Consider the following 27,081-nt stretch of genomic DNA (forward strand, 5'->3'; position numbering starts at 1 on the left):
AACGACCTATGTAAATGATGAATCACACTCGTGCGTATCTAAGTTCACGTGCACGAGGATAGTAGATTTGCATACTCCACGCCCAAAATTATACCATATAAGGCTGTGCTTCCTCGCTCCTGTGCCAGGAAGTGTTGAGTCATGAGAATGTCATCAAGAAGCTAAAAGAACAACTTTACGGGCTCTGAGATTGAAGTTCTGCTTTCAGAGATCCAAAAAGGAAAATCTATCTTTTTTTGCAGTGTCAGCAGTGGAATTACGGGACCTGCTAAAGCGAAGAAATGGGAAGCAATTACGAGTGCTGTTAATACCATGTCACCGAAATAAAAAATAAATGGTTTGATATGAAAATGGCTTATAAAAAAACGTCTCGCCATGGGCAGGCGATCGATGACTGCAACTAAAGCCGTGCAATCAGTTGTTGCCTCATCATGATGACTCTTTGATGGGGTGGTCCATGAGGGGGGTCTTCTGGCACCACACCTTCTGGTCTGCCTGGGCTGGTTCAGGTTGTAGGAGACCCTCGTTCGTGGCAATATTGCGCCATGAACGAAGTATCGAGACACACCCACCTGGCCTTCAGCTCAGTGCGCTCCACGACAGAGGCACGGGTGTTTTGATGCGTATATGTGTCTCGTGCTCCAATTATGATTGGCAGTTCAGCCACGAGATGAATGTCCCTCTTAATTTATACTTGTTGGACAGCGGTGTATGGGTATTTGATGTACCATGGGTGATAAACTGATGAGAGCTTTGATGACCAAGGGGAGCGCACGACTCACAGAGGACTGGGACACCCCCGATCTGTCTCCAATCTACCCCTGAAAGGTTCCAGTGTCCAAAAATCCAAGGGTGGTGAGGACCTGGACGTGTGGTGGAATTGGGTTTGATCGGCGTGTTTTTCTCTGGAGTTGTGGCTCTAGCAAGCTGCATATTTGTAGCAGCACAGTCCTTGGGAATCTTAATCGCGATGTCAGCCATTCGTCTGTCTCCACACGCTCTCTTCCAAGAGCCTGACGCACTAAGGCATCCAAAAGTAGCAAGTCAGCCGCTGGTTACGCTTCCCGTTACAGATTCAAATGAACCTTCAATTAGTGCACAATTTAAGTCAAACAGAATAATGTCAGCATAATTATGGGGTATAATGTATATTTATTTATGTTTTCTTCAAAGTAATTAAATATACAATCCATTAGTCAAGCAAACGTGATTTGAATAACAGCGGACTATTTTACGAAACTCCTACTACAGGTCTGGATCACTCGTGAATTCTGTTCGTACCTGAAAGACAAGGTAAAATACGAAAAGATTGGTGAATGCGCAAATTCTCTTAAATCACTCGTACGGACGATTTAAGAACAAATCTGTGCGTACGAACGGTTCTTGCATGAGGCCCATTGTTCAGACTCGGATAATAAATAAAACTGAAATAATGTAAGTTATTTATTCTTTCTGTGCGGCCCGGTACCAAACGACCCACGGACCGGGATCGGGGTTGGGGACCGCTGGTGTAAGCCAGCCAGGTCGGGTTACAACCCATGGTCTAGTTTCTTTCCCTGTCCAGGATTGGCTGGATTTCCCTACCCCGCTCCACCCCTTTGTGCTGCTGCTCCAATGGATTGGTCCTGTATCTGCCACACCAATGGGCTCATGGAGCAGCTGCCGGGTAGCACCCCTGGGTCACTGACACGTTTGTAGCTGACTGTAGACACCTGGGGCCTCATGTACAAAGCTACGCACAAAATAGTGGCGTATGCACCTTTTCCCGTCAACGATCAGATGTATCAAGAGCGAAAAGACTGTGGAAATGTGCGGTGCCTCACGGCAGCTTCAGGGCTGGCGTACGCACTTTTCTGCAGCTGTTGATTCTTTGGCGACACCTAAGGTGATGTTGGGAAACTGTTATAATAAATAAATGTGAAAACAATTAGTCCTCAGACTGTGATGTGCACATTTGAGATACATGAACAATTAATACTGATAAACAATTAACACACCCATGTGTCTGCAATTACACGAGTGGATATAACAGCAGCGCAAAGTGGTGCAATGCATACCATTAAAAACAATGGCTGCTTCAGCAGTATTAGAAGACTTTGCAAATGGTGCAATTCGAAGAGAGCGTGTGTTCATTACAACAGAGAGGATTAGCTGGCATATGATGGCGACTGACTCATTAGCCGTTTTGAGGGAAATCCTCGTCGAACTGTTCTCAGAGCTGCGGCCGGCGTTGGAGCGCAACACAGCGAGGAGCCATGCGCTGCCTGTGCTCACAGGTGATGTGCGCACTGGGGTTCCTATAGCAACCGGGGCATTCCACAGGTGATGTGCGCACTGGGATTCCAACCGGGGCATTCCAGAGGGAGCTGGCCAACCGATTGGGACTGTGCCAGTCTACCCTGAGCCGAGCCATGCCAGCCGCGTGGGACAGAATTATCCGCATCTCAGCCACGTATATAAAATTCCCAACAGGCCAACATTAAAGCTCAATTTGAAGCGAGAGCCGATTTTGTAATCGGAGCTATCGACTGCGAACACATTGCTATAAAAGCGCCATCACATGATGAATTTGTATGTTAACAGGAAACATTTTCATTCGATCATGTACAGATCATTTGTGATGCGTAAATGCAATTAACCAACATTGTGGTGAGGTGCCCTGGTTCAACGCACGATTCATACATTCTGAGTAACAGCATCGTTGGGAACAGACTACAGGGTGGCACTGTGCGTGATGGCTGGCTTCTTGGTGAGTAACTTTATTCTTGTAATTGTCCTAATATTATTCCCCGTGACGTGCATTGAGTATGTGCGCCCCCAGTTTCTATCCCGTCTTCACAGCATCATTATTATATTATATATATTAGTCGGTGGTTAAAGTTAGTTTCTTGCTGTTTCTTGCTGGTTAAACTTCAGTTTAAGATCTTTCTAACAAGCCTCTGATCGTCTCTGTGGGCAAATGTTAATAACCCCGTGCGTAAAGTGTGAAATGTCTCAATCAGCCTCACCTTTTCCCCGGCGCACTTCTGCACGTTACTGTATGAACACGTTGTTGTGAGTTACACAAAAACATCGGTATTTACCCCGGGGGTAATCAGAGTCCCCCACATGAGCTCCCACCACCCCAGAGAGAGCAGTGTCACCCATTGTTGCCCCGACTCTCTGTTCAAACAGAGTCGGTCACCCCCCCCACCCGCCTGTTTTGGCCACACTGCGGCGGTGGGCAGCCAGTTCTTCTTCACCTCTGCTTGTGAGGCTTCTCAGACCCCACAGCATTGACAGCCTCAGGCTCTCCCACCCACTCCTCTTGCGTTTGCTGCTTATGCCGGAGGACAGCATGTCAAAGAACACATTTTTGCGGGCCTTCACCTCAGAAAGTAGCACCAATATCTCGCTTTCCGTGAAGTTCTTCTTTTTCCCGTCTTATTCATTATTTTTTCTTTGTTTTCTAATCGTACATAGAGGGGAATCGCAGGTGCAGGGCTCATTTAAATATGATTTGAGTATTTAAGTAGGGGCGTGGACAGGGAGAAGTCGGGTGCTCCGACATGTGCGCTCAGTTCCACGTTGATTGGGATGTACAAATTAAATGTGCTTGGATTGATGCGTGCGCACAGATTCATACATGCGACGTTGGAGGGCATTTGGGTTTGAGCGTACGCCAAGTTTCAGTAGGAAATCCACGCAAGTCTTTGTACATGAGGCCCCTGGTCTGGAAGGTTTTCATGCAGCACCTTGTTTATGTGAGAGGCTACAGATCTGCTGTCAGTGTTTTGTTTGCTTGAAGCTCTTCTTAGAGTCGTGTTGTATTTGGAGATGGGAGCAGAAAAGAGGAGGTTTTTTATACCCTGCTCCCCCAGTTCTGTTCTCCTTCTGCATCTTTTGTTCCTCTTTGGTTAGAATAGTTTTATTATGTTGAGTAGCTCATTTAGCTTCTGTAATGTTTGGACTGCTTTTGGTTTTTTCGTCATTTGCTTTGATTATTTAAAGGTGGGGTATGAGATGTTTTCTGGAGCATTTTTTATCATATTGTCTGAAAACCTCCTCACGACCCCATTGCACCCACTAAAATAGAATGTTTGGGAAAAAAAAATAATATTTTACTCCATTGTAGAGGGTGTCGCAAGAGGAAATGTCTGACCAATAGAAGTAATGATGAGAGTTACTTCTATTGGATTCTGACATGCCAATCAACCGTCAGCCCCCCTCACCCCTCCCCCCTGCGCGTTCACAGACTCGTGACTCGTTCATGTGTTTTGAAGGCGTGGTTTCGAGGGGTGGGCTAAAGGGAGAGGCAAGGTTGTGTATTTTCAATGTAGCTTGCAGGAACCGTTTTACCAAGATCTCATACCCCACCTTTAACAGATTATTGTTGTTACTTTGGGAAAAAAAATGTTTTCTTCTCCCCTGAAGAGCTGGGGGGACTGTAACAGTCGTATTTAAGGGTATGAACAATGCGCTATATGGATATATTGATTGGAGGACTTTATGAGAACCCTGGTAGTCGTAATTTTGCATCCAATGGGCTGCTTTCCTAAAGCACCCTGGATGGTGGGCTGAACCTTCTAAAGAGATTGGATCTGACCAATCAGAGCAGACTGGGCTTTTCCAGAGGGTAAGGTACCCTCACATGAGCTGTATATAAAAGACTACCAAGATGCTGACTTTAAAGCCTCCAACTGGCCGCCGGACAAAGACGTCTTAAAAGGCTCCACCTCTCCTGCAGAGGACTGAGAGTGCAGCCACAGAGCATGCAGATAGGATGTGTAGTTACATCACGTGTCCAGATGTGTAACGATGTGTACGTTTGCTGTTTAGCTTCTCTGATGCTTCTGTCTCATATCTGTTGTGTTGCGTCTCTTTTCCTTAAGTTTTAATCTAATATTCTGTTTACTGTCTCAGTTTGTTTCTCGTGTTGCTTTTTCACATCATCATTTAACATCTTTCTGAGGATCATTTCTTATGTTTTACATTTCTTTCCATTTCTGTCTGAAACATCTGTGAATAAGTCATTTCACGTCTCTGTTGGCTCATTAGTGCCGCACTTTAAGTCCTTTGCTCTCTCTTTTTGTCTAATTTTGGAAGATTTAGTGGTCATTTTGCCTTTGTTCTGTAGTTTTTCATTTACTGTTGTCCATCTCTTTGTGGTCAACTTGGTCCTTTGATCATTTTGGGTTTCTTTGACTATGTTGAACCTTTAATATTCTTTTTGTGTGTGTGTGTGTGTGTGTGTGTGTGTGTGTTTGTGCTTCTTATGTCTTTGTATATAAGACAAAAAGGCCAAAAGATACAAGTTTATGCATCTATGTTTGTGATGAGACTCCCTGAGCCTGATGAACATGTTCAGTGATCCGTCGGTAATTTCAGGTATTGTGAAGCTTCGTCTTTGAGGAGTAAAACCAAACTCTAAACTGTATTATGTCCTGATAGGACACGTACTGACAGTACGAGTCGGATTATAATCCACAGCTGGAGTGCTGGAGTATTGCACCAGCAGAATATTTTAAGACCTGTGAGAGAAGATTGTTGTTTTAATGAACGCGGCACAGACACTGATAATCAGAGGGCCTGAAATAAGTGATAGCTGAGCCGCTGAAACATGGGCCTCGCTACCTGCCAGCAGAGATCACATCTGCATGAACATTCTGGATCACCCCGGGCAGGCGGTGAATCACTACAGCAAATTGTATTTCCACCACTGATTAGGTTTGTGCATCAGCGATCACTGAGAGCCTCATGAATGTGAAACACACAGAGCAGCAATGGAAACATTTGTTGGGTTCGGATGATGGGCTGTGGCAGATAATGCTAAATAAACAGTTCGAGTGAATGTGGATGTGAATTAAAGCCAAGAGTCTGCACTCAAAGCCCACGTTCATTATGTAACTGCAGCTCTAATATGTTTTCTAATCAGCTTGGTTAAGAAGAAGTGTGTGAAAATAAAACTTGCATGTTCGACTCGTGGAGGCAGAAACTAACCCGACCCACTTTATCTCACAAAAGTCCAGCTTCTCGTTGTTTTATTTCATTTCCACATCTGTGTTGTCCGTACGCCGACTCCAGCTCAGTTCTAAGGGCAGTGAGGTGGAAGAGTGGTGATGTCACTTCCAGTCAGTGAGCATGGCGAGCAGAGATGTTCACTGCTTTTTACAGTGCATTCTGGGAATCTTCCAAGGAGCTCGCAGTGCAGTGGAGTGATACTGGCATGGGGCCATCGGGTCATCACTTAGTCCCACGTTCTCATCAGACGGCTGCGCTGCTTTCTGACATCACACCACGGAGAAAGGAAGTAAAAAACGAGAGTTTTCACCTTTCTTTAAAGGTGATAGAGAAAGGTTGAATGGGGCATTAATCCTTGTTCTGTGATGTGATATGTAGCCCAAAAAAATTGGTTGGGTCTGTAATGGCTCAGAACCTCCCTAAAAGGCTCTCTGAAACAGCTGTCACTATGCTGGGTTTAGAATGCGTCGTTTGCCCTTATTGGCGTCGTTTCAGAGCTTATCTGGCAACCTCATTATGAAATGCAGGTAGGTGTTGGCGCTATTCGGTTGCCGTTGCTTGATTGGCTGCCCTTGCTCTCACTGAAAAGAAAGCTCATTCCCTTTAGATGAACAAGCCAGAGCTAATGTGCAATTCTTACAACAGGAATATGGCACAACACACATTTAAAACAAAATAAAATGTGATACTTACAGGCTGTACTGATTGCTGGGGTTGATTTTGTTGCAAAGTCGGAACTGACCCTCTACTGAGCATTAAATTCCGACTGAAGCCTGCTCGGAATCGTGCAAGGTTTGTGAAACTGTACTCCGTGAAATGCGCAGAGCAAAGGAAAAGTCGGCGGTTGTATGTACTGGGGATGCTGTTAAAAATAAATAAAAGCCATTGATCGCGAACATTGCTTTCCGGGGGAACGATCGTAGTCCCCTTTCACAGCCTTGGAAGGCACACCTGTTTCTGTTTCTCGCCGAAGGGGCGTGTCTGAAAGGGGGTGGCTGTGGATTTGGGTGTGGGGGGCGATTGCGCCAAAAGATACGTCACTTAATGCTCAAACACGGATTTGCCCATTTTCTGGCGGCAATTCAAAAAAGGGGAGTACTTGAAACAGAAGTTCTGACACTTGCTGGCACTTTGTGTGTACTCCCCACAGCGGGGAGACTCAGAACTAACACCAAAAACGTGAAAAAGATGATTTTGATTCTCTATCCCCTTTAAAAAAACAAAGCCGTCCTCTTAAAGCAGGTTAGATCAGTTTCCTTTTATTCACACACAGAGGAGCCTAATTTAACAGGTTAAAGCACCTGGCAGGACAGTTCTTCCTTTGTAGTGAATCTGAAGGTGACGTCACACCGTGTTGGATTCTGGGTAATTGAGGATAATTGTCTTGTTTGAATCCTGTTTGAGTGTGTATCTTGTGTGCAGGGACCCTGCACATCCTGGTTTTATTCACACACTGTAGGAACCAGGTACAGTTGTGCTTCACAGGACTGAATTCTGAACATTTCAGTCCTCTGAAGGTTAAAAACAGGTTTTTTAAAGCTCCAAAGCGCTTGAGTTACAACCTTTGGTGGTGCCGCTCTTCTTCTCCGGCTCCAACCATTTTTTGAGCGTTACTTTTTCTAAATGCAGGTTGATGTGAGCCTGCTCCTGCTGCTGCTTTGTTCCGCCTGATTGGACCGGCGCCCCGGTCCTGCTGTTCCAATCAGGCAGCAGTACTCACCTCCACCTAAAGGAGGGCTATTCAGCCAGTCACACAGCACCTCTTTGACCTTTGTCAGAGTTTCTCTTGTTTTCAGGGGTTAGGAAGTTGAAGTGTGTTCACACTACATGGTTTATCTGTGACAGGCTGTCACACACTACAAGAAATTCACCAGACTAAACTGCCAACTCACCTGCCTGATCTCAAAGCAGCAGTTCCAGCTGCCAGTCGGACAAGTTTTACCGTCTGTTTATTGATGTTTGAGAATGAAACGAGTGTTACATGTTGGCACACAGACTCAAACTAGATCCAGTTTTTAAACATGATTTAACACGCTGGGTTTGTTCAAAGATTATACAACGTTCCATTTAAGTGTTTAGAATTAATATTAAAGTTTATTGAAGGACACATCCTAAAATCCTTTAGAGTGAAAAGAAAAATGTGTTTGGGCTCTTTGAACACCCCTCGTTTGGTTTCATGCAGCTTCAGTGTGTTACTCCTGTTCGTGGTTTTTAAATGTATTCCTCTTGTAGATCAGCCTTTCATGCACTGAATAGCTCAGAGTCTCTGCTGTAATTATGTCTTTGTTCGGATGAGCTTCCGTCGGCTGTTTACCTTCCTCTGTGAGCTGAAGACGTAACAGAAGGCTTCATTTGACTGGCGAAACCCTCTGCCTGTGACTCAATAAATTCAACAAGCAGCTAGATATATTTGGAAGTTTTAGTTTCATAACTGGGCCAGAAGAAGGGGTCAGACCCTGCAGATGAGCAGGTTGTAGAAAAACAGCAGAACGGTTCATGTTCAAACTCATACAACAGACAAAGTTCTGCTGGTGCATGTAAAGATGGAACATCCAGTTTATCCATGTTCAGTGTGATTCCAGCACTTCTGAGGACAAACACAGCCGAACAGATGAGCGTAATCACCGGAACAGTCAAAGCTCGGGGTCTGAAATCAGTGGCCTGCCTCTGCCTCATCAGTGTTCGCCCGAAACAAGCTGCAATCAGGACAGAAGTGGCATTCAGCAGCTTGGATGATTGATTATGAGCAGTCAGGGATGGCATAAAATGACGTTGTTGTGGCCATTTCTGTTTAATTTTTTATTTTTTTTTGTAAATCATAAGTTCTATCAATTTAGTTTTCTTTGGGCAGTTAGAATATACTTTTGTTAGTTTGGAATCAAAATCTGTAATTCATTTTTACATTTGAAATTGTTTAGATTATTTTGATAACTTTTAGACCCTCCCATTAATTTGAGAGATTAAGAACACACTGGGGGATGTGATGGAGAGATCTTTTTGTTGGTGAAATGTCCGGTGTGAAGACGGGAGGTTTTGGTAAAATAATTTTTTGACCACTTTTTGAGCTTGTAAAATCAGATTAACTTTCGTTTTCATCTAAGTTGTAAGAGGATTTTAGTTATTGTTTTGTTCATATTTTTTGTTGGAAATAAACTACATATAATTTTTAAACAATCAAAAAAATTAAAAATTAAAATTAAACATAAATGGCCACAACAGACGTGTAGATTTATTGCGTTTACCATATTTGTGGAAGATAATTGCTGAGTACAAACACTCGTTTCTGAGTCTTTGTGCCTCTCGATGAACATCTCTACACGTCTTTCTGTTGTTTGTATCTGTTCCTGCTCATGATTCGGCTGAGTTTAACGGTGTCTTCTGTCTGCAGGACTACCGTGTGAACATCTTCCTCCGTCAGCAGTGGAACGACCCCAGGCTCGCCTATGCAGAGTACCCCGATGACTCCCTGGACCTGGACCCGTCCATGTTGGACTCCATATGGAAGCCAGATCTGTTCTTTGCCAATGAGAAGGGAGCCCACTTCCACGAAGTCACCACAGACAACAAACTACTCAGGATATTTAAGAATGGGAATGTTTTATATTCCATAAGGTGTGTGTGTGTGTGTGTGTGTGTGTGTGTGTGTGTGTGTGTGTGCGTTTGATCTGATTCAAAGTGCCACGGTCTCTTTGAATGTACTTCGGTTGTCTTTAGCTTGATCAGAGGGTCCTTTGCTCATGAATCAGGAGCAGTGTGCATGCATGGTGATGCACGCTTTGCATTTTCATGCCTAGAGGCAGGAAAGAGGAGCAGAACTGTGTGTCTGTAGAAGCCTTTTTATGACTAATTTGTATGAAAAAAAGACCAACATCCTTTTGTAAATTCACAATATGTTTACATATTTTTAGTATACAGTGCATGCATCATCGTGCATGATTACCCAAACATAATGCACAATGACTCATCCGACCCAGAGTAATGAGGAGCAGATTAATCATTCAGGACCAGAGTAGCTTCTGACATAATAAGAAGTTAAATTAAAAATATGCTCAAAGTCAAAGAACTTGAACAAATAATTCCATCCGTCTCACACAAATCATCCCACAATGATTTATGTGTCTGACAGCTCTTTGACTTTAAGCCATAAGTGCAGAAGTAACTGAATGCAGTTTTTTATGGAAGTCTTATCCACTGCATGCCCTCTCAGCTCTGTGTGCTGCAGATGGTTGTACAGGGTGCAGGGATCCAGCCAAAACCTCGGTCTACAAATACTCACAAACCTTTGAAGTAGATGATCAGCACAGAGAGTGAAGCATGCAGTCCTGATCCGAGCTTTAGGAAGAGTCTGATCGGGAGCTGAACTGGTCCAGGTTGGGCAGCAGGAAGGTGTTAGATAAGTAAAAATGTTGTAATTCCTCAGTCACCTATCAGCTTCGTGAACTCTGAAGTCCTCCTCTGGGCTTTAACTTTTTGGATGTTCACCTTTAGAACTGTTGGTGAAACAGGAGACTCTCCCGTTGTGCTCTTCCTCCTGGATTCAGTTACAGATGAAAACTACACAACTTTGAACTGGGAAAAATATAAGAAAACACCAAGAACAAGTCAGCTTTTAGTTAACATGCAAACCAATTTGTTATTCGTGATCTGAGGAAACATTAAAGAGTTTAATGGCAGGGCTCATTTCTTTCTCAAGTTAGTTTAACTGTATAACTGCTGATGAGAATTAGCAAAGGAGTTCTGACTTCTGAGGTTCAGTGAATGCCGCATTGTGTGAAGTCAGCAGATCTGAACCAACCCCTGAATGAGTTGGTCGTCTCTAATACTTCTCTAACCCTAATACGCACATTTGTACTTTACACGAGTACAAGGTTTATAACTCTGTCTCCATCTTTAATTACTTTTCACTTGTTCTCGCCTCTCTCTTTGCTTTCAGACTAACATTAACTCTGTCATGTCCCATGGATCTCAAAAACTTCCCCATGGACGTGCAGACCTGCATCATGCAGCTGGAGAGCTGTAAGTACTGCACCAGTTCACATGCACACTCAGTGGCATCGTAAATGTGGCAGGAAACGAGCAGCAGATTCAGCTGTTGGAGACACAAAGCCGTTGGACAGTTTCCAGCAGACTTCAGTCTGTATCTGAGCTCACAGAGATGCTCACATCCTGTTTTACTCGCATTTAATAAGCCGAATACACTTAAACTGTCTCTTCGCCCAGACTTAGGTGTGTCTAAGCCACAGGAGAGCTTTTTAAGTGCTGATGGGCAAGTCTTCCCCCAGTGACCTTATCACCGCAGCTTTCAGAGCTGCGTCCAAAATGGAGGCTCTGAACGTGGTCCATTCAGACTCCACATCCCTCCCTACTGGTTTGGGTTTCCCCGGTCTGTCCAGCAGTCTTCCCCGCCACCGGATCCAACTCCCCACCAACGTGGAGCCTCTGTCTTCACCCAAGTGTCCAACACAGATGGCTGTAGGTCTGATGGTGCGACTACAAACTCGATCATCGACACCTTGGGCCAAAGGTTTGCTGGATAGTCCAACACTGCTCAGTTCCAGTCCCTGGCCAGTCCCTTTCCCTGGCAGTGAGGCTATGTTCCACGTCCCATGAGCCAGTTTATGGCACACCTAGGGCCTCACTTCCACAGGTGTTGAGCCCACAGGGAGATGGTGTCCTGTGGGTTTTCAGGCTGAGCCCAGGCGAGCCCCAGGAGCTCTACCTGACCTGATTCCAGACGAGGCGTCTTCCCCTGACTGACTGTTCCATCGAAGTCTTAGAACCGCTCTGAGTCTGACCCGTCCCCTGAGACCAACTCGCCATGGGAGACCCTACCAGGAGCTAATGGGGATGCTCAGACTCCTCCTCCCTGATAAGGAGGTGATTCTCTGGAGGAGCCCGTCCTTAACTGACATGATTCACGCTGGATCCAGAACATCCAACTATAAATGTGAAGCTGATAACCCCGACCGATCACTGAATTTTATCAACAAAAGCCACCATCCCCGTTTGAACCTCCGTTTGATTCCATTCGGTCTGTTTCACCGTGCTTCCTCTTGTAGTTTATTATTCATCACATTCAGAGCTCACTGTGGAGCCTGTGAGGGCTTATTAACTGGTTTTACCTGTGAGCTGAATTCACTGACAACACTTGTGACTTAATTAGTCTAAGAATAGCTTTTCTCTCATTAATGGCGCATGATTCAACAACATCAGCCAGACTTTGGTGATTAATAAGTTACCATTCATGCCTCCCATGCTGCAGTTTATTATTCATCATAATTGCCTTGACTTTCCTGTTCGTGCTGAATTTACATATATTCCATACCTCACTGACTTCAAACTGTCTGAACACCCGCAGGGAATCAGACTGTGCACGCTGAACATGCATTAAAAGGGGGAAGTTGCACCACCTGTGCAGACTGGAAGTTGATCTTCCAAAGACTAAAAGCATTAAGATCCAGAGAACATCGTGTTAACTGTGACAGTGGTGGGAGGGGAGCTTCAAGCATGTGGCTTAATCAAACACACACTTTTAATTCATTCATTCATGTTGGTAAAGTAAGCTTAATGTGACGCTTCTTCCCCTCGACGTCCCCCTGATGGAAGGACTGGTGAAGCAGGCAGATTTTTATGGAAAAAATACACGAACGAACAAGGGAAAGGTTATTTATATCGCTGCTCCCTGTGATGTCATACGCCATCACGATGACACTCGCACACAGACATGATGACATGATGAATGTTTAAAGGTAAAAAAACTCCATCATCAGTTCAATGTCACACGCTACATACATGTATTTATGTCAGAAGTGCTCCTGCTGTAAATAGTTAACGATTATTAGAATATGTCTTCCTTTTGACATGTGAGCGTTTTCTCACGCTTTACTCTGAACATAGAGATATGCCGTAATCTAACTGGGAGCACCTGTGAAAAGCAGGTGCATGCCTCCTCCACGTGCACGATGTGAAAGGCTGATGAGCCCGCGCTCAACCCTCCCTACATGCACACAACTGCTGAAAACAGGCTTAAATCCCCAAATCCAGATGTGCAAAGCTCATCACTTCACACCAGAGGTGCTCCAGCTGAGCACAGAGCGGAGCCTGATTTCAGTGGAATATTTCAGGTTTTACTCCTCAAAATGTTTTCAGATGCATCCAGAATCACTTAGAATTATTCACGTTAACGTATTTTAACATGTTGCCACAGAAATAACCCATTTAGGCCTCAAACCGGCTTAAGTGTAACTGTGCTCCGATAATATGTAAGATTACGCCCTTTAATACATAATGAGTAGGTTTCATGCAGGCTGGAGGAGGATGCCGTGTATAACATGTGAGCCTGTGAGCTAAGGGATGATGACATCACACCTTTACTCCAGCTGGTATCAGCAGGATTATTTTGTGTTGCAGTCGGTGTAACCTGCAGAAGTTTTAGGGATCTCTGTTTCCACCTGAGGCGACGGTGACACTTAAAAACATCTGGAACTGAGCACAGATGTTGGAGTGGAAAGCTGCAGGCACGGCCTCCTCTGCCTCCGTGCGTGTTGTGGCTTTTCTCAACGTGCACACACTCTCACTCACTTTTAGATGAGCCTTAAGAAACAGGATGGACCAAATCTTTTGTCTGTGTTTGCAGGCTTGTAACAGGATGCATCAGTCGGTTACCTCACAGTGCACGGACTGCATGTTTTTTTGTGTGTCCTAGATTTTCTGTTGTTATCTTCAACAGCCATCTTGCTCTGAGGATGAATCATTGAACTGAATATGAGGCTGCATGTGTACATAGAATATTATGCAAGCCTTGATCCAGCCCCAATTTAGCCCATTTCTTTATTTATTTCCAGGAAAACAAGAAATACGCGCAGGTGTTTCCTGAAATATGTGAAAATATAGGTAGAAATACTAAATGCATTTCAAATAAATCAACAGAAAACAGGAGCCTTGTTTCTCATCTTGTTTGGCTGAAAAGGTTTCTAAACGGAGACGACAGGCAATTACATCGAGCACCAAAAATGATGAATTATTGTTCATCCAACCAAAACCAGACAGTGGAAATACATGTAAAAGTATTAGTCACGCTTCTCCAAACCGGACCAACATACCCAGATAATCCAGCTGGGTGTGAATCCCTCCTGCATGTATGAACTCAACTAGACTGAGATGGTCCTAGCTGCTCTGTTCATGCTCCAAAACCTTCATCTTTAGTCAAAACAGTAAAGTTTATATTAATCCAGCTGAATTCCCCTTAAAGCTGCTCTCAGTCACATATTTTTCTGTTTCTTTTGTCAGAAACTGGGACTGAAAATCAGCCCATTAAGACCGCCTTTAGTCTTGTGGTCACTGAAAGCATTTCCTGCCATGATTCATGGTTAGAGCTGGGAGGAAAGAACCCGAACGCAGGACTTAGAGGGGGAGGAGGCGGGCAGCTGAAGATAACGGGGAGCTTATTCTGAGCGAACAAAAGATGCCGTCGAGGCAGAAATAAAAACTCCAAACTGAAAACTAACAGGAGGGAGGTGATAAGTGTGCATGTGACATCATCCCCGGTTCCAGGCTGTAAATTTCATTCATCATAACACCAGAGGTGAACACAACAGAACTATCACAAGGCCGGGAACCACAACAGTGACAGGAAGTTAAACAAGGAAAGAAAGAAGCTTCCGTCAGTGAGGAGAAAGCTGGAAGAATCTTCTCTGTGACATGTTGTTGGTTATTAATGTTCTGCTTTTTTCAGTCGGTTACACCATGAACGACCTGATCTTTGAGTGGCAGGAGAACGGCCCGGTTCAGGTGGCTGAGGGCCTCACGCTCCCACAGTTCCTCCTCAAAGACGAATCGGACCTCAGATACTGCACCAAGCACTACAACACAGGTAACACTCACACTGCCATGAGCAACACAACAAACACAGCACACATGCCAAAGAGCCCACCGTGTTTGTGCCGCTGGGTCAAAGACTGACATCCAGGATGATCTCAACAAGCTTTAATGAGATCTGATCACGGACAGCGGGCCAGGGAGGATGAACTGCGACCCGCAGCTCTTCATGACAGTTTACTTTGAACACTTTGAGCACAAAGTTAGACTCTGTTGTTCGAAAAGACTCAGGCTGAAAGTGTTGTTTGGACACATCTGGCTGACTCTCTACCAAGTGGGAGGACATCCAGCAGAAACCAACAGGACATTCAGCTACAGTCAGACCTGCAAACCTGGCCCGAAGAAGCCGTTTCTGCGATAACGAAACAAGAAGAAGACACTCTCTGAGGCACAGAGATCAGATGCATAAAGCTCTGCAGAGCCAGGACTCAAACTGTGTGCGTGCACCAGATGCTTTCTGCTTGACAGATTATCAAATGCTTTCTCTTTTTTTGCCATCTAGTGTTCAGATTGAAGATAGCAACCATCTCAAAGTCCATCCACCCGCAGACTGCACCTGTACCTGCTGGCTAAATTAGCTGTAAAAGGTGAAGTGCTCCCCCTGGGTCAGGGGTGAGTCTCTGCCTCAGGGAGAGGAGTTTAAATATCTGGAGTCTTGTTCTGGTTGGGATGCGTCCTGGTTACCTCCTTTTGGAGGTTTTTCAGGAAGCCCAGGAGCAGAACCAGAACTCTAGGATTATATATCCCATCTGACCTGGGAACGCCTCAGGATCCCCCAGAAGGAGCTGGAGAGGGATGGAGGGACCTGTTGCCTCTGTGACCCGACCTTTGATAAGTGAAAGATGATGGATGGATGGATGGATGGATGGATGGATGGATGGATGGATGGATGGATGTGTGGATGGATGGATGGATGGATGGATGGATGGATGGATGGATGGATGGATGGATGGATGTGTGGATGGATGGATGGATGGATGGATGGATGGATGGATGGATGGATGTGTGGATGGATGTGTGGATGGATGGATGGATGGATGTGTGGATGGATGGATGGATGGATGGATGAATGGATGGATGGATGGATGGATGGATGATGGATGTGTGGATGGATGGATGGATGGATGGATGGATGGATGGATGGATGGATGTGTGGATGGATGTGTGGATGGATGGATGGATGGATGTGTGGATGGATGGATGGATGGATGGATGTGTGGATGGATGTGTGGATGGATGGATGGATGGATGGATGTGTGGATGGATGGATGGATGGATGGATGGATGTGTGGGTGGATGGATGGATGGATGGATGAATGGATGGATGGATGTGTGGATGGATGGATGGATGGATGGATGGATGGATGTGTGGATGGATGGATGGATGGATGTGTGGATGGATGGATGGATGGATGGATGGATGGATGTGTGGATGGATGGATGGATGGATGGATGGATGGATGGATGGATGGATGGATGGATGGATGGATGGATGTGTGGATGGATGGATGGATGTATGGATGTGTGGGTGGATGGATGGATGTGTGGATGGATGGATGGATGGATGGATGGATGGATGGATGGATGTGTGGGTGGATGGATGGATGGATGTATGGATGTGTGGGTGGATGGATGGATGTGTGGATGTGTGGGTGGATGGATGGATGTGTGGATGGATGTGTGGATGGATGGATGGATGGATGGATGGATGTGTGGGTGGATGGATGGATGGATGTATGGATGTGTTGGTGGATGGATGGATGTGTGGATGGATGGATGGATGGATGTATGGATGGATGGATGGATGGATGGATGTATGGATGTGTGGGTGGATGGATGGATGTGTGGATGGATGTGTGGATGGATGGATGGATGGATGGATGGATGGATGTGTGGGTGGATGGATGGATGGATGTATGGATGTGTGGGTGGATGGATGGATGTGTGGATGGATGGATGGATGGATGTATGGATGGATGGATGGATGGATGGATGGATGGATGTGTGGGTGGATGGATGTGTGTGTGGATGGATGGATGGATGGATGGAAGGACATAATCTTTGGTGATCAGGGAAAAAGCCATACCTCCGTCCATACTGAATCCTCTGCTCTTCTTCATGTTTTCTCTTCTTTGACTCTGTCTGTTGTTTCACTTCATAATAAGTGTCCCCACTTTCTTCTTCTTCGTCACCCTCTGAATAGTACTCTTCTTCTACATGCCTTTTATGGCAGTAATGTAGGTCATAATCTCTCTAAGGACTTTCTGCATAAATATATAATTTAAATGGTTCATTAAAAGGTCATAAAACAGCACAATTCATTCAGCAAAGACATGAGATATGTATAGAAACACAGGTTTTAATAGTAACTTTAACCTTCCTGCATGTGCTCAAGTCTGATTTCTGCCTCCATCTTCCGCTATAAATGGATGCAGACGCCCCCTCAGTGAATCGTTTGGAAATAAAACTGCACTGTGAGCCAGTGGGGAGTTCATCAGAGAGAACTGGAAGTAGAGAAAAGCAGAGTTTAACCCTGCTGGGCTGTGAAAAGCTTGGACCACACATCTGATGGAAAAAAGATTGAATCAGCTTTTATTAAAGCCCACATTCACTCAAGGTGAAGGTCTTTCGTGTGATAAATGGTCGTTTTATGGTTGTTTTCTCCTTTTCGTTTCAGGTAAATTCACCTGCATTGAGGTGCGCTTCCACCTGGAGCGTCAGATGGGTTACTACCTGATCCAGATGTACATCCCCTCTCTGCTCATCGTCATCCTGTCCTGGGTCTCTTTCTGGATCAACATGGACGCCGCCCCGGCCCGAGTGGCGCTGGGCATCACCACCGTCCTCACGATGACAACACAGAGCTCCGGCTCCAGGACTTCACTGCCAAAGGTCAGAGTGTGTGTGGGCGGGCCCGTTTGAACTGCTGTAACGTCCAGGAACAGACTCAGAGTAGTTCTCAGAACCTCACTGAACACCATTTAATTATACAGGTAAAGGCTCATCAGAGGTTTATGTTTATGTTTATGTATTTAGCAGACACTTTTATCCAAAGCGACGTACAAATGAGGATATAACATCAAAGCTAACAATAAGCTACATAGAAGGAAACCACAAGTCAGACTCTGTCAGAGGTGACAGGGTAGAGATGGAGTGCAGGCATAGAGGGAAGTACAGGGGAAGTACAGGGTAGGAGATGCTCTCTGAAGAGCTGGGTCTTCAAGAGTTTCTTGAAGATATTCAGGGATGCCCCTGTGCTGGTAGCGCTCGGCAGGTCATTCCACCATCATGGAACGACACATTAACAGAGTCTGGATTGTCTTAAGCGTGGTGTAGGCGCTGCTAGATGACCGGAGTGACCGAGTCGTGACATAAGCCTTTGGGAGAGCATTCAGGTAGATGGGAGCCGTTCCATTAAGGACTCTGTAGGCTAACATCAGTGAGTTGAATTTGATGCGGGCGACTAAGGCTTCATTTACACTGCAAGTCTTGATGCCCAGATCTGATTTTTTTGCCTAAATCCGATTTTTTTTTTTTTTTAACGTGTGGTTACACGTACTTTAATAATGTGACTCATATCTGATTAACGCGATTACACTTGCCAATCACCTGAAACATCGCGCATGCCTACTTAAGTGTTTACCAAACTACTGCTGAGGCAAATGGACGACGTTGACATAGGTGTCATGCTAGTGTTGCGGTACATGAGAAGTTCGCCCAACATTGGCAGGATTTTAAGGCAGAGAAGGAGGAAAAGGGCCATTATTGCATCCTGTGCACACGCTGCAATTATTGCCTCCTCAGCTGTTCAGAGGAGTGTCTGGGTGCGAGACCGATCCCAGGACTGGTGGGAGAATGTTGTGGCGGGCTTTGATGAAGAGCAGTGGGTCAGCAATTTTAGAATGAGCCGACAAACTTTTGATATGCTGTGCGAGAGTTTGTCCCCATTCTTCTCCTACCAAGACACCACATTCCGTTGGGGCGATTCCACTGAAAATGCGTATTTAATGACGTGTGGAACACAATGTGTAAGAATATCTGATCTGCCTGTTTACACGGTGGTCGCATTGTCACATATCTGATTCGTATCTGATAAATTTCCACATATGAAGGAGGCCTGTATCCGATCTCAAAATATCTGAATGTATGCGTCCTTGTCCTATTTACATGGTCAAAAAACATATCCGATCTGTGTCACATGAGAGCAAAAAAATCGGAATTGGGTAACATTTAACTGACAGTGTAAATGTAGCCTAAGGGTAACCAGTGGAGCTCAATGAACAGAGGGGTGACGTGTGCTCTGTTAGGCTGATCGAAGACCAGACGCACCGCCGCGTTCTGGAGCATCTGTAGTGGTTTCACAGCACAGGCTGGGAGACCAGTTAGGAGAGCGTTGCAGTAGTTAAGGCGGGAGATGAGCATGGCCTGCACCAGGAGCTGGGTGGCGTGTTGGGTTAGGTACGGCCTGATCTTTATTATGTTTAGCAACGCGAAGCGGCATGATCGAGCAACGGAGGCAACATGATCTTTGAAGGTTAGTTGGTCATCAATCATGACACCCAAGCTTCTAGCTACCTTTGATGGAGCAAGAGATAGGGATTCAGTTTGGATGCAGATGCATGTTTGGTTTGGCTGGAAAGACAAGCAGTTCAGTTTTAGAGAGGTTCAGTTGGAGGTGATGGGCTTTCATCCATCTCGATATGTCAGAGAGACAGTTTGAGATTGGTGCTGAGACCGTGTGGTCATCAGGTGGGAATGGCAGATGGAGCTGGGTATCGTCAGCATAACATTGGTATGAGAACCCATGTGATCGGATGATCTGGCCCAGTGAGGTGGTGTATATGGCAAAGAGAAGAGGTCCTAGTACTGAACCTTGGGGGACCCCTGTTATGTGGCAAGGTGGTGCGCTGCAGAAGTGTGACCAAGCCAGGACACTTTGAATGACCCACCAGTGAGGTATGATTCAAACCAGGAGTGTGCTCTCCGTGTGATGTCCATGCTGGAGAGTATGGACAGAAGGATACAATGGTCGACAAACGCAGCCGATAGGTCGAGCAGCATAAGTACTGATGATTTAGCGATCGCTCTGGCTTCTTTTAAGGCTTCTGTCACAGCCAACAAAGCCGTTTCAGTGGAGGGTCCACTTTTAAACCTAGATTGGTTTGGATCAAGGAGGTTGTGTTGTGAGAGGTAATCAGTGTCCTGCTTAAAGAGCGCCCTTTCTGTGGTTTTAGACAGAAACGGGAGGAGAGAGACCGGCGGATAGATCTCCACTTGAGTTGGAGGGAGGGAAGGTTTCTTGAGCAGCGGTGTAACCCGAGCTTGTTTGAATGTGGTAGGAGGTAAAGGTTCATCAGAGGTAAAGGTTCAGGCTTTCACCACACAGAAGTGTGCAGGGGTGAAGAAGTCGCGGTCACACCCGCTGGGTTTATGCATCACTGTGTTGAATAAAAACTCCTGATATCTTTATGTTCTGAGTGGATTCTGAGTGGGTTTGGCCACTTTCCACATGGTTCCTCTGCTCTGACTCATACTGGAAAACAGTCTCACTCAATGATTCAGTGAAACAGCTTCAGAATGGAGATGATGGACTTTAACAGTCTTTTCTGGATGGCTGCGATGGTGGAGTCACACACACGTCTCTTTTATTGATAACTTCCACCTGCCGTTTGGTTCGTTGGACCCTCACACAGTGTCACACACTTCATGTTATAAATCTCTTTAACCCACTCTGAGTCAGTCCTGCCATCAGCAGCATGTTGACGAGGTCAAACCAACAGCCATTTAATGCAGCTTACATATATTTGATAATGTGCTAATTGAGTTTAATACAAAGTATTACAAACAGCCTGGCAGTATGAATGAAAAGCTGTGTGAGGAGACGATGATCCTGTCGGGCTGAGGTCAGGTCACAGCTGTCTGAGGTGTGTTTGGGCTCATTATTCTGCTGTGGTTCGACGCTCTCTTCTCAGGTGAGGACTCACTTGAGGTGAAAACAATCCTCTCTGATGGGCATCAGATGCAACAGTTAAAATGACTTTTGTCATTTTGGGTCACATGTAGTTTCAGTTCAGTTCCTGTTTACAGAGAAAACATCCATCAGGAGGGAGTGCAGCTCGTTTAGCTGGAACATGGCTGCAGCCAGGAGCTTCAGATAAAGTATGGCTGCACTGCGGGGCGGTGAAGTGTCTGAAGGGGTTTCAAGTAAATGTTCTGAGAAGAACTCCCACTTTTCTTGTAAAATCACAGTGAAAGTGCAGCTGCTCTCTGCTGGTCCTGTGATGTGCAGATACCTCACTGCCTCCTGCAGGCAGGTGGCTTTTACAGCTGCTGCATGGAAGCTGTGATGTGGACTCATTCTTTGAGTCATACGAGGTTTAAATTCAGCCTCATTTAAAGTGTCTGAATCCAAGCCAAATCGCGAGCAGACGGCACCTGAGGCCTCAACACTGCGTACAGTTACAGATAGTTTAAAGTAAGAGACTGTGGAGTGCAGAAAACCTGCCTCTCTGTGGCAGATCTGATTAACTACCCCATGAGACCAGTCCTGAAAGGCCTCTTTTTTCTTCCTTATAGTAACGGATGTTTTGCAAGTGCTAACTGCACATTGAGTGAGAAAGAGCCCCTCAGTCGTGTTCTGGTATGTTGTATGCATGAGAAAAAATTAGACATGGAGCATGCTTACGTAACCCACGGACCGCACTCATCTCTGCCTCATATACTGTGCACATACGGGCCTCTGTGAGTGTGGGTTTGGAGGTTAGGAGGTTTCTCATGTTTCCGGTGTTTAACAGGGCTTTGCACTCCAGCATGTTACATGTGTCTGAATAAGTCATTACTTCATGCAGGAATGAGGTTCCATCGTTCTGACACCACAGGCGTCGGTTACTCTGAGTCTGTGATCTGTAATTACTGCAGGAGCCGCTGTGATGTCACAGCTTAATGAAACTGAATCATTTCACCACTCAGAGATGACTCTGCAGAGACTGGAGCTGCTGTGTGTGTCTTCCTCCAACAAGACCAAAGAACAACTAGTTTTCTTTGTTTGTGTGATAGATGCAGAGCAGCAGACCAGAGACTGATGGGAACTTCATTATGACTTAAAGGGATAGTTCGCCTCTTTTGACATGAAGCTGTATGACATCCCATATTAGCAATATCATTTATGAACATTGACTTACCCCCCGCTGCGTCCTGTGAGCCGAGTTCCGGCCACGTTTTGGGGTCCACGAAGCTAGTCCGGCTAGTTGGCTGGGGCTTTGCTTCTCAAAAAAATATGCGTTCAAAAGAGTAATACATTTGCATCACAAAATCGTTCTCGATGAAAAAGTCAGACCTCATTTGGCTTGGTGCTATTTTTGCCTCCCTTGATATCAATGCGTCCAATGTAAAACTGTGCAGACCGAAGAGCAGGCCAAGCACTCCCTAGCCACCTAGCGATAGCTGCACCTGTTACGGTGTTTGCTGCTCGGAAGCAGGGGAGTGCTCGGTCTGCTCTTCGGTCTGCACAGTTTTACATTGGACGCATTGATATCAAGGGAGGCAAAAATAGCAAATTATCCCGAATAGCTTAGTACAAGCGCTAACGGACCCTGGCAGTATCTCCAAAATTACCACACTAAAATCACATGCCATGACACCAAACTTCTACAGTAGTACAAATATGGTCTGCACTCACAAAACGATGCATTTGGAAGTTTGTACATAGTCCAGGAGTTTATTATTATCAACACAAGCCTAATAGCTTCTCTGCTGCTAAAGCTGCGTCGACGTTCCTTGATCTGGGAGCTTCAATGTAAGATGAGGGTTGATCTACTACTGTAGACAACAAAGCAAGGCTGCTCAATTTCTCCATTGATAAAATAAATTCACAACTCTACATCATAAAAATTCATAAAAAAACATGTAGAATATAGCATATACTTTGTTGTCTACAGTAGTAGATCAACCCTCATCTTACTTTGAAGCTCCCAGATCAAGGAAGTGACGTCGACGCAGCTTTAGCTGCAGAGAAGCTATCAGGCTTGTGTTGATAATAATAAACTCCTGGACTATGTACAAACTTCCAAATGCATCGTTTTGTGAGTACAGACCATATTTGTACTACTGTAGAAGTTTGGTGTCATGGCATGTGATTTAAGTGTGGTAATTTTGGAGATACTGCCAGGATCCATTAAACCTTGTACTAAGCTATTCGGGATAACTCGGTAACTCGGCTGATGTTCAGCCAAGATCGGAAAAACTTCGGGTGGGCTACTTGGCTGGATGTCACGGTTCAAATGACCCCAGGGTGAATCTATTCCGAACCATCACTTTAATAAAACAAGAAAACACAGAAAAGCACAAAACTACAAAATAAGAGAGAAACTACAAAATAAAAGAGAGAAACTACAAAATAAAATAAATAAAACAGAGAAACTACAAAATAAAACAAATAAAACAGAAACTACAAAATAAAACAATAAAAAACTACCATTATTTCTGTGTGTTTCAGGTGTCCTACGTGAAGGCCATAGACATCTGGATGGCGGTGTGTCTCCTCTTCGTCTTCTCCGCTCTGCTGGAGTACGCCGCTGTTAACTTTGTATCACGGCAACACAAAGAGCTGCTCCGATTCAGGCGGATTCACAAGAACAAGAGCAAGGTAGAGAGAAATCCTGCAGTGACCAACACACTCAGCAGGAAGATGACACAGTGACACCTTTCAACCACGCACACACTGATAGAGAAGTATTTGCTGCTGCCACCTTGTGGACACATGCTGTCGTTGTTGTTGTCAGGGCAACAGCATGAAAAAGAGAAGTTAGAAACACGAATGTTGAACACAGCAAAGTTCCTGATGTGTGTCATCAGATGCAGACCTTCAGCTCATCTCACTGTGCATGTTTCCTCACACCTCACTGACTGTACGGGTGCATGTGCAGCATGGCTGTGGCTGCATCCATGTGCTGCACGCTTCTGTAGTTCACAGCTGTGTTATTTCTCTGACATGGAGACATCCAAACAGGGGGAGCGTGTTGCTTTCGCATGATTAGTTGTTGGGAAGGATCAACTCAGCATTCAGTCAACTCACACACACAAACGGCATCTGTTTAAGAAGCTTTCTGAAAGCTGAGCAGGCTTTGAAAACAGCCTCTCAAAACCTGAGGCTTTTCTGCACAACTGTCAACCTCTTATGTTAGCTGAGCTAAAACTTTATTTATAGAACACTATGTGATCAAATACTGTTCATCTGGACCCTGAAAAACCTTCTTTTTAAGTCCAGAACCAGGTCCAAGCAGCTGATATTTCTTTAAACCAAAGCAGATGAAGATGCCGCTGTTCTCTGTCAGAGGTGGATGCAGCGCTGCAGGTGTGCTGGGGTCTCATGTCTCAGGTCAAACTAGTTGAACATCCCCCGACTTTATTGCTGAGATTAAGAGAATATTTGGGCAAAAAGCACCAACTCTCTGTAGCTTTCTTTAAAGAAAAACCTTACATGAATCATTTCAGATATTTCCAGTTTGACTGAAAGGAACGAACATTAGAAGCCTGGAACATTTGGATATTTACTGTGACACTCAGGTGGATCAGGTGGAGGATTCAGAGGATGGAGCCATCAGGACGTCCTGCTGAGCTGGCTGATCAGCTGCAGCACCTGCTGAGGGCAGACGTGAAAATCTGTGCACTGTAAACAGAAAACCTGTGTGTGAGAATGCAGCAGAGGAAAGCTTTTTGATTCCAACAACACAGGCGTGAAACCAGGGCGTACGTTTCAAAGGTGGAGCAAAATAAAAATAACCCGAGTATGACGACACTCAACAAGTCAAGTTTAGTTCTGCAGCACATTCAGAACACAATCAGAACACACTCAGAAAACAGTCAGGACACAGTCAGGACACACTCAGAACACAGTCAGGACACAGTCAGGACACACTCAGAACACAGTCAGGACACAGTCAGGACACACTCAGAAAACAGTCAGGACACAGTCAGGACACACTCAGAACACAGTCAGGACACAGTCAGGACACACTCAGAAAACAGTCAGGACACAGTCAGGACACACTCAGAACACAGTCAGGACACAGTCAGAACACACTCAGAAAACAGTCAGGACACAGTCAGAACACACTCAGAAAACAGTCAGGACACAGTCAGAACACACTCAGAACACACTTAGAACACAGTCAGGACACAGTCAGAACACACTCAGAACACAGTCAGGACACAGTCAGAACACACTCAGAACACAGTCAGGACACAGTCAGAACACACTCAGAACACAGTCAGGACACAGTCAGAACACACTCAGAACACAGTCAGGACACAGTCAGAACACACTCAGAAAACAGTCAGGACACACTCAGAAAACAGTCAGGACACAGTCAGAACACACTCAGAACACAGTCAGGACACAGTCAGAACACACTCAGAAAACAGTCAGAACACAGTCAGAACACACTCAGAAAACAGTCAGGACACAGTCAGAACACACTCAGAAAACAGTCAGAACACAGTCAGAACACACTCAGAAAACAGTCAGGACACAGTCAGAACACACTCAGAACACACTCAGAACACAGTCAGGACACAGTCAGAACACACTCAGAACACAGTCAGGACACAGTCAGAACACACTCAGAACACAGTCAGGACACAGTCAGAACACACTCAGAACACAGTCAGGACACACTCAGAAAACAGTCAGGACACAGTCAGAACACACTCAGAACACAGTCAGGACACAGTCAGGACACACTCAGAAAACAGTCAGGACACAGTCAGAACACACTCAGAACACAGTCAGGACACAGTCAGAACACACTCAGAAAACAGTCAGGACACAGTCAGAACACACTCAGAACACAGTCAGGACACAGTCAGAACACACTCAGAAAACAGTCAGGACCGGCAACCATGCTAGAGCCTTGATGTTGTTGTTAGCTAGTAATAGACGTGAGCACTCTGCGCCTCATCTTGTCTCGCGAGCACTCGTGAGGTCTCGTCTAGTTTCGTTCTCGATCTCGGGAACATCCGAACACCTTGACCGACAGCATGCGCGTTCATGTGTTTTGAAGGCGTGGTTTCGAGGGGTGGGCTGAAGGGAGAGACAAGGTTGTGTATTTTCAAAAATATAGCTTGCAGGAACCGTTTTTCCAAGATCTCAGACCCCACCTTTAAGGGATGCCCCTATTATTTCCACAAACATTCAGAGTTTTTAGGAATGAAAACCAGAAGCTCCCGTTGCAACTGCAACACCATTTCTAAACACCTGGTGGAGCCATGAATGGCAATGAGTGGCAGAGAAGTTCTCTTTGGGCTTTCCATACATGGGCAACATTCCCAAGCAGTGTTTGAAACAAAGTTTGTGAATGTATTTGCTTGTTTTATCGTCACCAGCTGGTGGTTGGCAACACGCCTCTGTGGTAAACACTATTTGGAAAACAAGCCTTTTCAGCACTGCAGGGGATGCTAACAACTGTTTGCATTAGCACAGGGGTGTCAAACTCATTTTCACCGAGGGCCACATCAGCATAATCGTTGCCCTCAAAGGGCCAGATGTAACTTAGAAATGTAACTACTCCTTAATGTTAAATAACTCTTAATTTATGACTTATTCAAGTTACAAATATTGCATATATATTTGTATAGATGTAAAAAAAAAATATGTTGAAGCACAAACACGTATTTGCCTTCCGATCTTTCTTGAAAAAGAAAAATTATTCTCTTCCTGGACATTTTGGGATCATCATTTGTATTTCTCAATTCCACTTGTTGGAAACATTGCAGTCCAGTGGCGGGATGCCGTCACTTTGCGCGTAACATAATCGGCATGCATTTTGGGAAATGTAGTTTTTGGTCACTGCACGTATTTGACTTCAATCAGACCTTTTAAGCTCTCGTGGGCCACATAAAATGACGTGGCGGGCCACATTTGGCCCGCGGGCCTTGAGTTTGACACATATGCTTTACGTAGTCATTTAACAAGGCATTTATAGGCAGAAGGTTGTACTGACCTATATGCATTACATCTTGGATGTTGCATGTTTTCCAGTGTGACTGCTGCACTTTTTCACTAAGCAGTGACACAGCATGTGAAATTTCCTGCTGCTAGATGGCAGCAAAAACAAGATGTTTGACTGTGTTTATGTCTCATTTGCAGTACATCATTTTGCCTTGATTTTGTAGGGGGGCTGCACGGTGGTGTGGTGGTTAGCACTT

The 27,081-nt window shown here is 45.1% G+C and overlaps 1 protein-coding gene across 1 annotated transcript in view; it reads left to right on the forward strand.

Moving 5' to 3' along the window:
* The window catches only part of glra3 (glycine receptor, alpha 3), a 74,850-nt gene that overhangs the window by 27,185 nt on the left and 20,584 nt on the right, over positions 1 to 27,081 (forward strand). The window contains exons 4-8 of the mRNA XM_075463293.1: positions 9,389 to 9,612; positions 10,934 to 11,016; positions 14,735 to 14,872; positions 17,555 to 17,769; positions 23,372 to 23,521. Of these exons, the coding sequence (XP_075319408.1) occupies positions 9,389 to 9,612; positions 10,934 to 11,016; positions 14,735 to 14,872; positions 17,555 to 17,769; positions 23,372 to 23,521 (810 nt within the window). The remainder of the gene's footprint in view (positions 1 to 9,388; positions 9,613 to 10,933; positions 11,017 to 14,734; positions 14,873 to 17,554; positions 17,770 to 23,371; positions 23,522 to 27,081) is intronic.

Source organism: Odontesthes bonariensis, chromosome 4 (assembly GCF_027942865.1).
Source record: "Odontesthes bonariensis isolate fOdoBon6 chromosome 4, fOdoBon6.hap1, whole genome shotgun sequence".
NCBI lineage: Eukaryota > Metazoa > Chordata > Actinopteri > Atheriniformes > Atherinopsidae > Odontesthes > Odontesthes bonariensis.